General features: G+C 33.2%; 2 protein-coding genes and 1 pseudogene across 2 annotated transcripts; 2 read left to right on the forward strand and 1 right to left on the reverse strand.

Moving 5' to 3' along the window:
* Positions 1-5,374: 5,374 nt before the first annotated feature.
* Positions 5,375-6,436, forward strand: LOC132042651 (F-box protein At3g07870-like). Its single transcript, XM_059433182.1, has one exon. It carries the CDS (start codon positions 5,375-5,377, stop codon positions 6,434-6,436), a length of 1,062 nt encoding a protein of 353 aa, XP_059289165.1.
* Positions 6,437-7,549: 1,113 nt separating this feature from the next.
* LOC132042652 (F-box protein At3g07870-like) lies at positions 7,550-8,698 on the forward strand. Its single transcript, XM_059433184.1, has one exon. The coding sequence runs from the start codon at positions 7,550-7,552 to the stop codon at positions 8,696-8,698; it is 1,149 nt and encodes a 382-aa protein (XP_059289167.1).
* Positions 8,699-12,808: 4,110 nt separating this feature from the next.
* LOC132042645 (chlorophyll a-b binding protein 37, chloroplastic-like) lies at positions 12,809-14,153 on the reverse strand (annotated as a pseudogene).
* Between the last annotated feature and the right edge of the window lie 2,734 nt (positions 14,154-16,887).

The raw sequence follows: 16,887 nt of genomic DNA on the forward strand, positions 1-16,887 counted from the left end.
ATTGACATTTTTTTTTTTTTTTACAAAAGCCCCACCCCACCCCCGCACCCCCCCCCCCCCTCAAATTTTTTTTTTGGTAAAAAAAAGTTTTGACATTTGTTTTGGTTTTTTGCACCCCCAACCGTGTTACCCCCCCCCCCCCCCCCTCAAAAAAAGAATCAAAAAAGTTGTAAAAAAATTGAAACTTTGCGTGGTTAAAAAAATTAAAACTTTTGGACGGGGTCATGGGGTATTTGGGGTGGGGGTGGGTGGTGAAAAGATATTTTTTGGGGGTATGACTTTTGTGTTAAACCCGCAAAAGATAATAAAAAACTTCAAAAAACATTGTTGGGGTTGGGGGGGGGGATAGTTGGTGTGAGAATGGATTCCACGCATGGGGGGAGGGGGTGATGGGGGATGTGGTCATGTAGAAAACTTAAAAAAATTAAAAACTTCAAAAAAAAAAATGTTGTAGGGGGAGGGTAGGTGGGGGGTTTTGGGGGAAACATAACGAGAGTGGTTGGGGTGTAAAAATAAAAAAATTAGGCTCTTAATTTCATTTAGGAGGTTTATCTCTGAAATATTTGGGTTGGATTGGTGTTTCATGCAAAAAACTAAAAAAAAACCAAAAGAATATTTTTTTTTTTTTTCCAGATATGAAACAGTGGGGTGGGATTTTTATAATGGGGTTGGGTTGGAGTATGTGAGGCTTGGATGAGTATTTTTAAAACATTTTCTATGGAAACAATGAACATGAAAATAAGTAAAAAAACTTATTTTCCAAGCCACTAAATGATTATGAGAAAATAAGTGAAAATTCACTTATTTTCTAGGAAAACATTTTCTTTGGAAAACATTTTCCTCCATACCGAACACAACCTTAGAGAAGGTGACGTTCAATAACATCTGATATTGATAATCTTTAGACTATCCTATCAATTAATCAATCTTTAAGCTTCAATTATAGTAGTACTATTATTCATTTAGAGAGCTGATTTCTCAGAAGGTCACTCAACTATCGTAATTGTAACACACAAGTCGCTTAACTTTGTTTTGTAACTGAAAAGTCACTCAAACTTTCATCTTTGTAACACAAAAGTCATTCAATCATTATTAGTCAATATAATTAATGGCATTTTTTTAAAAGTTAAATCCTTATTTAATATAACATCCCATTTTTACCATTTTGTGATCTCCCACTAAAGACCGCTAAAAATGTTTTATAACAAAACACTAAACCGAAATTTACTAGTAATTTTTTGGTAACGTGCTAGATTCTCCTCCCTATTCAAATGTTTTGCCTCAAGTTCATATGGTTAATATGACATTTAAGCTATTTGCAAGTAGTAAGAGTTCTTCAATTCACAAAATATTACGCAAATCACATGTTATGATCTTGTTGTACTTTTGTTCTTCTTTTCAACCGTGATGTAAAAGTAATCATGACGATGCATACAATTTTGGTGAGTAAGTAGCTTGAATTTTAAAAAGAATACCATAAGATGTATGACTTGGTCGTGATCATGGGAAAGTAATGCCACATCAATAATCAACGTTTCAATTCACTTAGTTAATGCAGGAAGTAGTGATTTTGTTCAAAATTACTATATTAATCCTCCGCTCTACAAAATTTACACTACTGATCAGTTCTCAGACATCCTCATCAAGTCCTACACTAAATTCATTAGATAGCGGGTAGGGGTGTACAAAGTAAACCGACAAACCACACCAAACCGATAAACCGAGTCAAACCGAGAAAAAAACCCGATTAGTGGTTTGGTTTGATTTGGTTTGGTGTTGAAAAAAAAACCCGATCATAATTGGTTTGGTTTGGTTTTAGCTAAAAAAAGTCAAACCGAACCAAACCAACCCGACATTACATGTATTCAATTTTTAAAATATTTTATACATAAAAAATATTTATTTGTAATGTAATTTATAAATATTTCTTAATTTTTTCGTAATTTTTTATCTATTATCATATTATTTAAGCTTGAACTTAGAATTTTGAATGTCAATAAGTTTTATATCTTATGGATGTTAGTAACTCATATAAAGTCCACCAAAACCAACTCAACACTAATACTAACAAAAGAAATTCAATTTACCACTAGGAATGAAAATAATGTTGGATATCTATTCTTTAGTTTGTATAATTGCTTTAGAGAGTGAAAATACATAACTTAAGTTTTTTTTCTTGTCATGTAATTAATACTTATTCCAACTTATTTTAGCATGACTTAGTATTTTTAGATTATTGTCATTTTCTTTATGGCTTATTAATTAGCAATATTTATTTTAACCGATTTTATTATCTTTTGTTGAATATTTTATTACAATGTCATCACTTTTCTCGCATTTTGTGTTATTTTCTTATGAAACACCCTAATTATATAGTTGTATCTTACTAGGACTAAAGAAATATTTGAAGTAAAAGTTATATATTTTGTATCAAGACTATTCCAAAAAAAAAACCCGAAAAACCCGAGAAAACCGAATAACCCGAGAAAATTCGAGGTTGAAAAACCTGAATTTTATTGATTTGGTTTGGTAAATAAATTAAAAAACCCGATGCAATTGGTTTGGTTTGGTGTTTAAAAAAATCCGTAATCCATGTACACCCATATATCTTATTAGGGTTCACTAAATGGTAAAAATAGTGAGTTTATATTAAATGATTTAACTTTTAAAAAAATGCCATGTTTTAAAAGTTGACTAAAATTAGTTGAATGACTTTTGTGTTACAAAGATGAAAGTTGAGTGACTTTCCAGTTACAAAACAAAGTTAAGTGACTTTTGTGTTACAAAGATGAAAGTTGAGTGATGTTATGAGAAAAGAGCTTGTTTGGATGGGCTTATGACTTTTGGCTTATTCTTATCATTTTGACTTAAAAACAAGTTAAAAACACTTTTTTGTTTTACCCAAACACTACAAAAATACTTAAGAGCACCTAAAATAAGCCAATCCAAGCAGGCTCTTAATTTCATTTAGCAGGTTTATCTCCGAAATATTCGGATATGTTTCATCATAACTAAATTATTTACCGTCAATATAATATATAACTTTCCCTTTCTTCCAGATATGAAACAAGATTTATTTTTATAAAATAAAATTTCCATATGTGGTGAAGTTATCTTTAAATCATCTATGGAAACAATGTCTTTAAATTATCCAAGCCACTAATATGATTGAGGGTGAGGAAACTTCATGTCAATCAATGATGTTTTTTTTTTTTTTTTTTTTTTAAACAGAAATAACCTAGAAGGATTAAATAAACACCAATTTATGTTGGATTTGCTCTCTAAGAATATTGATTTGAATTTTGGCGTTCTTAATAAAAGTTTGACAAATCTATAGAAATTTTGTTCTTCGCTATCTTTCTATCCTCCTTCCTCCTTCTCATTGCTAATTTACAGTTGTAATTGTGTAGTTATTGTTCCATTGAGTTAATATGATTAATTTGATTGAAAAAATTGATGAACATCCCTATTGGATCTTTTAGGCTTGAAAAAATTGGTCTATTATTTTTTGAAGGTTTAGATTGCATCTAACATTCAAATTTGGGACTGATATTAGAAGGATGTATATCAGATTTGGAGTTGTTTTGGACCAATTTTTCACACGACATGTTATGACAACCCGTCAGCAAATTGTGACCAATTCTGGCAATTTGTCTGGATTTCAACCACAAATCTTGAAAAGATCATGACGATGCATCAAGATTTGGTGAAAAATCCTGATGATCATCATAACTTCTTTGTTAAAGCAAGTTTTATGACTGAAAATATCCTAGCGATATATTTATTTGGCCAATATCAAATAAAAAATCTTGGCGATTTGGCAGGATTTTGCTCCAAATCTTGACAAAACAGTTATTGTTGCATTGTTTTTCTTAATGAGATCAAAATTTCAACAGTGAAACTAAAAGATTCTATAGGTACAAATCATCCTTAAATATAAAATAAATCAAATTACAAGATATCACAATTTAAAATCATAATGTTATTAGTTGGCTCTTTCGTCGAACTTGCAATTGATTATAAAAAGAAATAAAAATTTCTGATGCCGTGTTACGATAACCCAAGACTCCATGGTTCGTGCCAAATTCTTGTCAGCATCAAAGTGACTAATTTTATTGTTTATTCTGGAACAGCGTAATATACTAGTTTATCTACTTTGCTTTAAATCTTTTCTTATTTCTATAAGGTTTTCTACGAGGAAAATATATTAAAACGCCCTTAAATTATACACCCTTTGCTAATATCACACTTAAATTAAAGTAGTGTTTATAGTATTCTTATAGTCTGTTTGGCCAAAATTTCAAAATCAGCTTATTTTGAAAAGTGTTTTTAAAAAAAAAAAAACTTTTGGTGAGAAACAGTTTGTGTATTGAACAATCAATTTGAAAAGTACTTTTGAGCTGTTTCACCAAACTTTTAAATAGTGTTGTTAAGTGTATTTCATCAAAAATTCTATCTAAAAAAGGTATTTTCGGCGAGAAACTACCTTTTCCAGCTTCTCAAAAATAACTTCCGCTTCTACTTTAAAAAAAATATATATATTCTCCTTTTACTTGGTGAAACACCTCAACTTCAAAAAACAACATTTTCTTTTTAGAAATAAGCACTTTTGATCTTGTAGAAACTTGGCGAAAAAGACTATTAATCTGCAATAGACCCATATTAAAATATATCCTGCCTCAATATGAGACCCTTTATGAGAGACACACTCCCAATGGCATAGCGGCCACGTACAGTTAAGGGTGGCATATGATTAATGTTGTTAAATGATTTATTAATGAAAGCGGCATCGCCTTTAACGACAGACAAAAAGGATTAAGAAATATCTCGTAAATATTTATCGAATTGACGTGAGCATATTAGTGTGAATAAGCAGGGACTGATTTGGGTTCACGTGAATTCGATAGCTTTTACTTAAACACCGTATTTATATTAAGAAATTTATTAAATATATTTAAATATTTAACTGTGAGCCTAATTATTAATATATATAACTTGAAGTCGCGGTAAGAATTCATAAACTTCAAATGCTGGAGCCGCCCTAAGTCTGTTAAGCTGTCCAAAAGAATATGCTATTCTACTTTGTTTCCAAAACAAGGAGTAGCACAAGAGCATAAATTTCACCACCTCCTAGTTCTTTTGTCATACATTTTGATTTCCTCCATTTCCAAGTCTTTCTACTTATCTTTGTTTGCCTATTTTTCTTTGTTTTATGGATAGGCAAATCAAGAAACAAAAGTGTCAATCTGATCAATTAGCTCCCCTCAGATATGGATTTAATTCCCTACCTCAAGAAATTGTCCTTGACATAGCTTCCAGGCTCCCCATAACATCATTAGTCCAATTCAAATTTGTTTCCAAATCATTTTACAACATGTTACATGACAAAGAGCTTGTGAATCAGCACATGTCTCGTGCACTGGAGACCAATCCTTGCATTATTATTCACGTTGATTACCCTTTAAGGAATCAGCTCTGCTTTCTTGAATTTTCCAATCATGGTAGAGAAGTAGTGAGGAAAATCAGGACTCCTTTTGCAAACTCTGTGCCAGAATTTAAAGTGGTCGGTTCGTGTAATGGACTATTATGCATATGTGATTCTCTGTTTAATGATGCACTTTATGTGTACAATCCTTTTACAAGGGATTACAAGGAACTTCCTAGATCAATAGAATTTGAGGTGCAAAAGTTGGTTTTTGGTTTTGGATTTAATCATGTTACTAAAGAGTACAAGGTGATCAAGATTATAAATTATGCCAACATGTATTATAATGACCCCGTGCGTTACCGTAGATTTCGAGTTCCCCGCTTTGGTAAATCAGATGTTCAAGTACTTAGTCTTGGTAACAATAGGTGGAAAAGTATTGGAGAAGTTATTTATCGTTTTGATCCGAGTTCTCAAGGAATTATGTTGAACGGGAAGATGCATTGGTTGACTCGATTTGGTAAGTATAATGGACGTCGTGATAGGCTTATCATTTCGTTTGATTTAGCTGACGACGTATTTGGTGAAGTACCAAAAGTTGATTTTGATGTAAAGCCAAGAATTGTTCAGCATCATCTAGCAGTTCTTGGAGACTGTCTTGCTGTTGCTCTAACTTTGCCTCACTATGAAGGTGGAGGATTTGAAATTTGGGTAATGAGAGAATACAATGTGAAAGAATCTTGGATGAAGGAGTTTAGAGTTGAGGCTTTTACACCCACTCCAAATTCTGTTACACAACATGTGCAACCCTTGATGAAAGTTCTATGCTTGTTGAAGAATGGAGAGCTTTTGCTTGAGTACAAAGGTGGAAATCTTGTTTCATATGATCCAAAGAATTGTGTCTTTAGGACACTGAGGTTTGAGGGGATGCCTAATTTGTTTAAGACATTTGTTCATGTGGGGTGTCTTAATTGGATTGATATCCCACCTGCAGATCTTTTACAAAATTAGATTATCAAACTTCTTTTTCGTTTTTCCACCGGGTGTTTGGTACATGTATTTGGGCCCGACTATATCTGAATTTGCACTGAGAAGTCCCACGCTGGGGGAAAGTGCTCCCTAACAAATGCCACTCGATATGCAGATCATCAAACTTATCACACACCTTAATTGAAACGCTTAGTGATATATGTTTAATGTTTATTTCATTCTGTTTTTCATTTTTAGTACTTTGCTGCTTTGTCTTCTGAAATAGTTGTGTCTGTAACATACAAAAGAAGATGCTGATTTCCTGAATATATCAATTATCAATCATTCTCTTTTTGATATAGCTTGAAAAAACACACTTATTGGAAGATCATAGCTTGTAAAAGTAGCAGATTTAGCAGACGTGGGTGGTCCCTCAAAAGTCGTGATTGAGATGCCATAAAAGAGAGTTTTTAACTCATATTATAGGCTCGTTTAGTACTCCCTCCGTTTCATGATAAGTGGTGTTTTCATCTTTTCATTTAGTTTTAAAATAAGTGGTGTTTCACAAAATCAAATAGACATTAATTTTTTGTTTCACTTTTACCCTTATTTAAATAAATGGAGTTTACATAACCAAGAAACCATTAAATAGATGTACTTTTTTTCACGGCATTAGACTAAGAGTAAGTTAGTAAAAACACTTCTTACTTTCTTGGAGTGAGTAATTTTCTTAAGGGATGTTTCCAAGCTAAAAAAATCACTAATTATGAAACGGAGGGATTATTGAATGTCGTTCATTGTCACCAACAATTTTAGCAATTCAACTCTGATCTTTTAGATTTGACAAGTTCACATTCCGACAAGACTTGAAGTAGAGGATATTTGTTGGCATTTAAAATTGATTGGATTTTAATTCATAAAAATTTGGATTATATTTTAAGTTTAAGATATTAGTCCAAATAAATATTGGTGATAAAATTCAAATGTATTGGCAACTTAAAGCCACTGGTCTATTTACAACCACCTAGTCCAAGATTTGCATCATTTTCCAATAGACATTAATTCCAACAAACATCCAAAAGAACACACTCTTTTGTTTTTCAACTATATTAGGAGAGTCCTAATTTGTATGTGTAGCTATTTTTTGTATGTGTCATGGATACACAGCCCAAAAATCAGAATTGTCAATCTGATGAAGCTCCCCCAAAATATGGTTTTGATTGCCTGCCTCAAGAAATTGTCCTTGACATTGCTTCCAGGCTTCCCATAACATCTTTACTTCAATTCACCTTTGTTCGCAAATCGTTTTACAACTTGTCTCATGATCCAGAGCTTGTGAATTTGCACCTGTCTCGTGCAGTAAAGAACGATCCTTGCATTATTATTAACGCGGATTATCAATGTTACTTTCTTAAATTGTCTGATCATGGTATTATGGAAGAAGAGGTTGTGAGGGAAATCAACACCCTTTTTGTAGACTCTACGCCAGAGTTCGACATGGTTGGTTCATGTAATGGATTATTGTGCGTACGTGATACTATGTTTAGTAATTCACTTTATGTGTACAATCCTTTTACAAGGGCCTACAAAGAGTTGCCTATATCACTAAAAGGTCACGGGCTAGGATCGGTTTCTGGGTTTGATTTTCATCCTGTTATCAAAAAGTACAAGTTGATCAAAATCAGGGAACCTTACCCCAATCCAAATCGTATTTCAGATGTTGAAGTATATACTCTTGGTAGCAACAGATGGAAAAGTTTTGGAGAAGTTGTTTATCGTTTTGATCCGATTTCTCGAGGAATTATGTTAAATGAGAAAATGCATTGGTTTACTGAATGTGAAAGGTATAATGGATATTGTTATGGGCTTATCGTTTCCTTTGATTTTGCTGATGAGGCATTTGGAGAGGTACCAACAGTTGATTTTGGTGTAAACCTTAATATTAGCGAGTTTCAACTAGTAGTTCTTGGAGATTGTCTTGCTGTTGCTCTATCTTTGCCTGACTATAAAGGGAGAGGGTCTAAAATTTGGGTAATGACAAATTACAGTGTGAAAGAGTCTTGGATGAAGGAGTTTATAATTGGAGCTTATACACCAACTCCAAATTTTATCACACAACATATGCAACCATTGGTGAAAGTTTTATGTTTGCTGAAGAATGGAGAAATATTGCTTGAGTACAAAGATGAAAATCTTGTTTCATATGATCCTGAAAATGGTGTCTTTAGGAAACTAAGGTTTGAGGGGATGCCTTATTTTTTCCAGACGATTGATATCCCACCTGCAGATCTTTTACAGAATTAGATCATCAAAATTATCAAACACCTAGCGTGTTGAAAAGCTTAGTTGCATATGTTTAAACATATATTGGTGTTGTGTCCTCTTTATGCCATTTCATTTTGTTTTTCATTCCTAGTACTTTGTTGCGTTGTTTCTACCTTGAACTATTAAATCAGAGAATCATCTTAGTTTTGTACACTGACTTATAACATCAAACTACAGGTCATTTATGCTTAATTACAGCTGCAGATAATTGGGAAGTGTGAATTATATTACCATCTTTTGTGATGTATTGCAGGCATACGCAGCGGAAGCAAATAGCCAGGATCGAACTTGCATATAATATAGACAACACATAATCAAGATATTAATCAAACATAAAATTGATACTTATCTCTTGAAGCGTGACCGCGACCAAGAATCGAATCTTCAACCACGAGCACACACCATCCAGCTAATTGTCATCCTTCGGAATAATTCCACGAATTTCTATGGAAAAAGAGTAGAAACTTGTAACCCGAATAATACCAAAATTTGTGAAATTCGTGTGGGCGAATTTCTATGGAAAAAGAGTAGAAACTTGTAAAACTCTTGGCCACCTTATGGAATAAGAGCCCTATTTTATAACTACAGGTTTAGGGTTTTTACCCTTTTCCAAAACCTATTGGGTCTTTATTTTCCACTAAGAAATAATATTACATTTAATTCTTTATTATTCGGGCACAAAAGGGACCACAAAATTTAATTAACTAGGCTTCCTATTATAGAATTAATTCAAAAAATCTGAATTAATCCTACCATAATAAATTATAAATTATTCCACTAAAAGATCATATCTCACCTACAAAATGTACTAGCACGCTCAATTTCGAAATCATACATTAAAACTTATTTAAATCCCCATGTTAAGATTACGGATACCAATCAATTAAATTAAATTATAAGTGACAGGACACCGACAATTTAATTCATTGACTAATTGAATCCTTTATATTTTTACTTAACTTACATCATGTGACGGATACAAAATCCACCCCGACAACAAAAATCTCGTATCCGACGAGATAAGGACACGAACGTAGGGTTTTCACATGAGACTTATAAGCATCCATAAAGGGGTATCATCAATCTCAAAGTCGAGACATGGATTCTATCAACTAATTATTATTTCACAAATGTAATTTGCCATTATCCAATTCACCAGGAATACATAGACTCGCAATTGAGTCGTACCTTTTAATAAATCAAAATAATGAACAAATCACATTGATTATAATAATTATATCAAGATTAAGAGAATAAGTACATTTAATGAACTACAGAGTTTGTTTTATATATTCAGTACAAAAACACTTATCTCTACTTGGTCCGTTCAATACATACAAAATGTACTAGCACAAGAAAAGGGAACTATACCGTTCCCATAATGAAGATACATTATATTAATCTTGGGCTACAATCATACCGATGGCTTTGTCCAATTTCCGTCTCAGATTGTGAACATAAATTTTATAATTATAAGAACCGACGATTTAATCTTCCGTGTATAAGCTAAACTCTATACACTAAATCATCTACTATATAAGTAAAGAACACACATACTAGTATATGATCTATTTAATTCTTTATTAAAAAATGAATAAATAATTGTTCTATAATAAATACTATATCCAAACACATGGTTAATAGTATATATTCCAACATTTTGTTGATATAGACATATAGTCTAGTCTGAGGATATTACTTGACTGATTGTGTGTCATTAAAGGAATGTACTTTCTTAGATTTTCAAAGTCCTTTTTCTTGATTGCATAGTAAATGTTGTTTTAGTTGGATAAGCAACTGAATTTTTGTGAGAAATAGAACTTATGTCTATTATTTTCCCTGGTGTTTTCACAAACATATAAGCTATGATCATCACTTTCAAAGGTTTATTGGTTCACTGAGGAAGTAATACTACAACAACAAAAAAAAGTGTAAACATTGTAGCTAAGCCCCTAACTAGTTGGAGTCAGTTGTATGAATCATCTATACTTATTCTGCTCCATTTGGGCATGTTTTCCTCGAGAACTACGGATTCTCTAAGTCTCATACCTACCATTACATGCCATACAATCTCTCACTAAACTAAAACTACTTTGAGCCTAATGTAAGTGTACCGATAACAACTAACTTTATTCAATCGCCAATATGAAATACTTCGATTCCATTTTTCCGGTAACTGTTATAATGAACCACTATGCACAGCAGTAAACTGCACCATTAATCAAATTACTTTTGGACTTTGGTGAATTTTTTTTCCCCCTCTTCTCTTATGTGGAAAAGGGACTAACCCATTGATGTTTTGCATCTCAATTGTTAGGCAACCAATATGCAGGGTTGCAGACAACACTAGTAGTAAAATCCTAATATTTTGACAAAGTCCGGTTATGCACATCAACATCAGCAAGTCCATAGACCCCAAATTTTGATCACTATTCATCAATATGTCGACCAGATTATATGAGATCATAGGTGGAGGAATATGGTCTATTATTTTGCCTGGTGTGAAGATTCAAAGGTTTATATACTGAGGAAGTAATACTACAACAACAAAAAAAGTGCAAACGATCCCAACTTGTTTAGGATTGAGGCCTATTGTTATCATATTTATCAATATGTCCACCAAATTGCCTTGCCTTCAATGTACCAATAGTCAGAGATTTCAAAATCTTCAATATTCTCTGATCCCCTGAAAGGATGTTAAATGGCTTAAATTTTAATATCAGTTTCATTTCTTCTTTAATAACAAATAAGGCGGGCAACATGCCGGCTAATTATATCACATCGATACTATAAAAATTATTTACACTGTCAGTCTGAGAAAAGCCCACGAAGACAATTAGCCGAAATAACATATCAAACCCTTCATTCCTACAAACACAAACTTCCAAATGCGACCCTCCTCCATTTGGACACTTCCCCTTGCCATTTTCTTCTTCAAGAAAAAGGTCATCCTGCTTTTGCTGCATCAAACTAGCCACCTTCAACATATGCATTTTAACATTTCTTTGTTGGACTTTATTCCTTAGTCACCCGTTCGGCTCCCTTCTACATCATAGCTGAAATTTCAATAAATGAAATGTCAAAAACCAGCCATTTTCTTCCTATATATGCATATTTTAAGTCCTTAATATCACCAAAATCTGCTAGTCCTCACATTTTGGAGCTGAGCGGAATAGTGGATCTACGTGATCTAATTTTCCTATTTAAAGGAATATCTCTTTTCTTCTTCATTATCACGAGGAATGCATCAATAAAACTGTCTTTCCATATAGATCGTTGTGGCATGAACTAGTTTGCTTGCTTCACTTCTGCCCCTAAAGCGAGCTCTACGCCTCCATCATGGGAAGGCAGAATAGTGATCCTACTTCTATTACAGGTCCTTCAATTGCACTACTACAAAAAAGATTCAGGCAATTGGAAAGAGCAAAGGAGCAGAGAGAAAACAGAACAAAAGAATGGTTCTCACAGCCTCAAGTGATGACACCAACCAACAATTATGCCCATGTCAATCCAGAATTCCCACATGAACTAATTTTTCAATCGGAAATACCAGAATCTGATCAAGATCAGCTCTTTGTTGGACTTAGTTTAAACAGCAAACACACAGGCTACCAAGTCAGAAAGACTCAATCTTCATGGCGGACTTTGAAACCTAAATATAAATACGAAAATTCTGAGGTTGATACTTCTCTTCATCTGTAATAGACGCACGGTTTGGATCTAAGTTATATACTCGCTTAGTGTAAAGATATTATTACACGATCAAGTTTGTTACTATTTTTTTACTAGGTCCCAGTAATGCTTATCATGGACATTTTATGTGTAATTTATCTCACAAGTGACGTGATTTTGTAAATACTCTTTATACGGTGAGTGCATAGAACTTAAGCTCGTCCATATAAATGTCAATGCTATACATAGTGTAGAATGATACTATAAAATTATAGCTCCAAATTAGATGATACTTCTAATGATTATCTATGAGACAGAGAGATTGAATGGAGAATATGTAATGTTGGCTTTTGCATATAACTTAGCAAGTTCATAGTACATAAAAAACATACAGCAGCCCCACAATCTTTTCACATATTAGTGATTACTAATTTATTTTCCGGGTACAAAATTTGTGGCAAAAGCCCAAGCATTGTTGCCTGGATCTGGGTCATCATTGGCGTGTGACAATAGCTTGCACAAAGAAACCAAACATCGAGAACATGGCTAATTGGCCGTTCTTGATTTCCTTGACTTTTAATTCAAAGGTCATCCACCAATGGGTACCGGGGTAGATCTTGTCAAGGCCTTCACCTAGTGGGCCCCCACCGACTCTGTATCCTTCCACAAAGCCCATAAGGACAACTTGGCAGGCCCAGATAGCGAGGATGCTCTGGGCGTGGACGAGGTTTGGGTTACCAAGGTAGTCAAGACCACCTTCAGAGAAAATCTGAGATCCAGCTTTGAACCAAACCGCCTCACCGAATGTAACACCATTCTTGGAAAGGATTTCAGCGAAGACACATCCTAAAGCGCCAAGCATGGCCCATCGGCAGTAGATCACCTCAAGCTCACGGTTCCTGGAGAATGTCTCTGGATCAGCTGATAGTCCAGCAGTGTCCCATTCGTAGTCACCAGGGAACTCACCGGTCAAGTATGATGGAGTTTGCTCAGAGAATGGTCCCAAGTACTTCGGCCTGTCTTCTCCATACCTATATATTTCGTCGAGCAACAATATTTTGTTACATTTATGTCATCAAGCTTCGAATTTACAAAATTACAATTTTACTTTCTTCGTGGATATATCTTGATCCAAAAAGTGCGTATTAACATGTCTTTTTGATTCTTAATGTATCTAAATTATTGACGCGAAGGGGAATCTTGGCCGAACAATAAGAGTTATTTTCATGTGACCAGGAGGTGATTTAATTCATGACGCTTGCATAAATGGAAGGTAAGGTTGCCTACAATAGACATGATATGATGTGGTCTGGCCCTTTATTCAAACTTTACGTATAGCGGAAGCTTAGGACCAGACTTCCTTATAAATGATCGACACAACTACTCATATCCATAGATAACACTCGCTTCTATGTCACAAGTATTTGACATGATTATTTCAAGATTTGCATTGGACCCATTTCTTAAAAATTGGAAACAATGACATAACTAAATGAAGGCTAAATGAATAATGGATACTTCATAAAGAAAGAAATTACCAAATGCTTTGTGGGGCACTTTTGACAGTACGTCTCATGGTGACACGTCCATCACCAAAGCTACCAATCTTCCTAACAAGTTCATTCTGTGACTTAAGAGCTGTTTGGCCAGCAAATGCAGATTGTTGAATTGCAGAAGTAGCCATTTTAGCCTCTCTTTTTTCTTCTTTGTGATGATGCTAATTTAGAACTATGAAGAAGTGTACTATATATTAAATGGCTTGGGAAGGAAGGTATTTATATGAAAACTAATGGATTTTGAGAATCACAAAATAAACACCTATGCAGAAGCTGATTGGTTCCTGCTTTGGATTTGGAATTCCCTTGTGATTTTTTGTAGTGAAAGAATGAGGCCTTTGCTTTGCCATGTGGATATCAAATATCTCTTGGCTGAGATTGTTCTTTCAAATATACATTACACTGGACCATGTTCACGTGTTGAATAAGTACGAAGTATGCTAGCTACCAAAAAAAAAAAAAAAAAAAAAAAAAAAAAAAAAAGAAAGTAACTAGCTACTAACTTCCTTGGTGTTCTCATAAACATATAAGCTACTAGTTCTTTGACACGTGTGTTGCACGTGTATCCCATGCTAATAGGTACAAATCTTTTATAACGGTGTAAATAGTTTTAGAATAAGTAATAACTAACACGAAATTTGAAGGGAAAAATACAAGGTAAACTAATGAAAGGCGAGTCTATTCAATCGATATTTATTGCCATTACGAAGCACAATCTTATTGGAAATTGCTATAGGATGAAGTTGAAAGGATATTGTTTATCTTAAGGAAGAAGAAAACGTTCATTTAATAGTATTGTTTTTCACTTCGATCACTATTAGAAGTTCATGTAAATTTGATAAAAGAATATTAGTTGAATTGTGTAAATATAATCGGATTACGAAATATAATACTGACGATAGTAGCTAGCTTGATAGCTAGTACTTCATCAAAAATCAAAACTATAGTATTAGATTAGAGAGAATAATATCTTTTGGTTTTCAGATTTAATTTTTAATAACCATGAGATAAAATTAACAAACAAAAAGACGTGAAAATAAAATTTACATATGTGTGTGATGTGCAACAATATTTTTGAAGGAAACGTTACAAGCGAAAAGTTAACAAAGAACAATGGAGGCATGGCATGACAAAGTAAAGGCTAACAGAAAAATCTAAAACACTGGAATTGACAAACACAAATATTGTCTTCACCTAAAATCTTCAACATCGACAATTAATTAGTTGAAGAATAGGAAAAAAGAATCACAAGAATAAATAATTACAAGGATGAAAAAATTCGTACAAGAGAAAGCAAAAGTTGTTTGTAATAGCAAATCCTATGAGGGAATTAAAAAATAAAAAATAAAAAGGAGAGAGAGAGAGAGAGAACATATATTTAACAGGGAGAAAACGAAAAAAAAAATGAAAAAAACATAGGTTTCCCTCATAATTAATCATGAAAATTTCATGATCATCAGTATAAGTTATGCGGTGATAACTTAGAATATAAAAAATAGCCACTCAACTATTTGAGTAATTAAAGGAAAGAAAGAGTATCATTCCTGTGCTAAACATAAACCTGGTATGTTAACAACTTAAGTCTGCCACATATTTATATAAGGAGTTTAAGAAGTAATGTAAGGAATAGGAAAAGTTGGTGCGGTAAATATATTGACTATTAAGTTTTGTTTACAGTAATTTAGTCATTAAATCTATTTAATAAGGCAGACAAAGAGTTCAAAACAGTTTTCACATTAATGGTCATAATGTCTTCCAATTTTTTCTTTCATCCGATTTTCATTTTTTCTTTTACTTTTTTTTTTTTTTTGGTTATCTTTATTAAATGTATATTTACATTTTCTTTACTAAAATTGTAATACTTGATTGAGGGGCAAAATAGACTTTTCAACTTTTGAAGGACATTTTGGTAATTCAACTTTTCAACTTTGGGGCTTCCCCTTGTAGAATATATGATGATGATCATCATCACTTTCAAAGGCTCACTGGTTCATTGTGGGAAGTAATACTACAACAACGAAAAATGGTGTAAACATTGTTATAGTCCCTAACTTGTTGGAATCAATTGTATGAATCATCTATATTTATTCTGCTCCATTTGGGCCTGTTTCGTCGAGAACGGATTATCTAAATTTCATACCTATTGTTACATGCCATACAATCTCTCACTAAACTAAAACGACTCTGAACCTAATGCAAGTGTGCCGATAACAACTAACTTTATAAGTCCATCGCCTATATGAAATACTTTTATTCCATTTTTCGACCTGAAAGCTCTGTTGGTGACTCTGTCTAATTGACAACTTGGTCTATTTGCTACTCCCTCCGTCCCATAATAAGTGTCACCTTAGCCAAATTTTTTTGTCTCATAATAAGTGTCACCTTAGGATACCAATGCATATATTGACTAGTTTTTTCCATCTTTGCCCTTGGACAAAAAATGACAAGTTTCTTAATTCAAGGCCAAAAGTTGGATTCACAATGTCAAATTTTTGGTTTCACGTGAAAATGAAAGTTTTGGCCTATGGAAGGTAGGATTAGTAAGAGACAAAAGAAGTAGTAGTACTCTAAATGATGATAGTTGGATTCCCAATGTCAAAAGATGAACTACTTATGCATGCTCTAATCATCAAGAGGATTTTTTTTTTTTACATAAGGGTAATTTGGTAAACTTTACACTTCATCATTGGTTTCTTAATATGCGTGTTTTTGACAAAGGTGACACTTATTATGGGACGGAGGAAGTAACTTGCATTGGAAAGAACTTGAAATTTTGTATAATGGAATAATATAACATTAGAACACAAGTTATAATAGTATCTCTATACAAGTTTGTTTGTCTTTATGTCATCTTTATGTCATAAGTTTATTATGAACAGACCAAACACCCAAAAGAAAGGGGAAAAAATCATTTTTCGAACAAATAAGAAACTTTATATG

This window comes from Lycium ferocissimum, unplaced genomic scaffold (assembly GCF_029784015.1).
Source record: "Lycium ferocissimum isolate CSIRO_LF1 unplaced genomic scaffold, AGI_CSIRO_Lferr_CH_V1 ctg1686, whole genome shotgun sequence".
NCBI classification, from domain to species: domain Eukaryota; kingdom Viridiplantae; phylum Streptophyta; class Magnoliopsida; order Solanales; family Solanaceae; genus Lycium; species Lycium ferocissimum.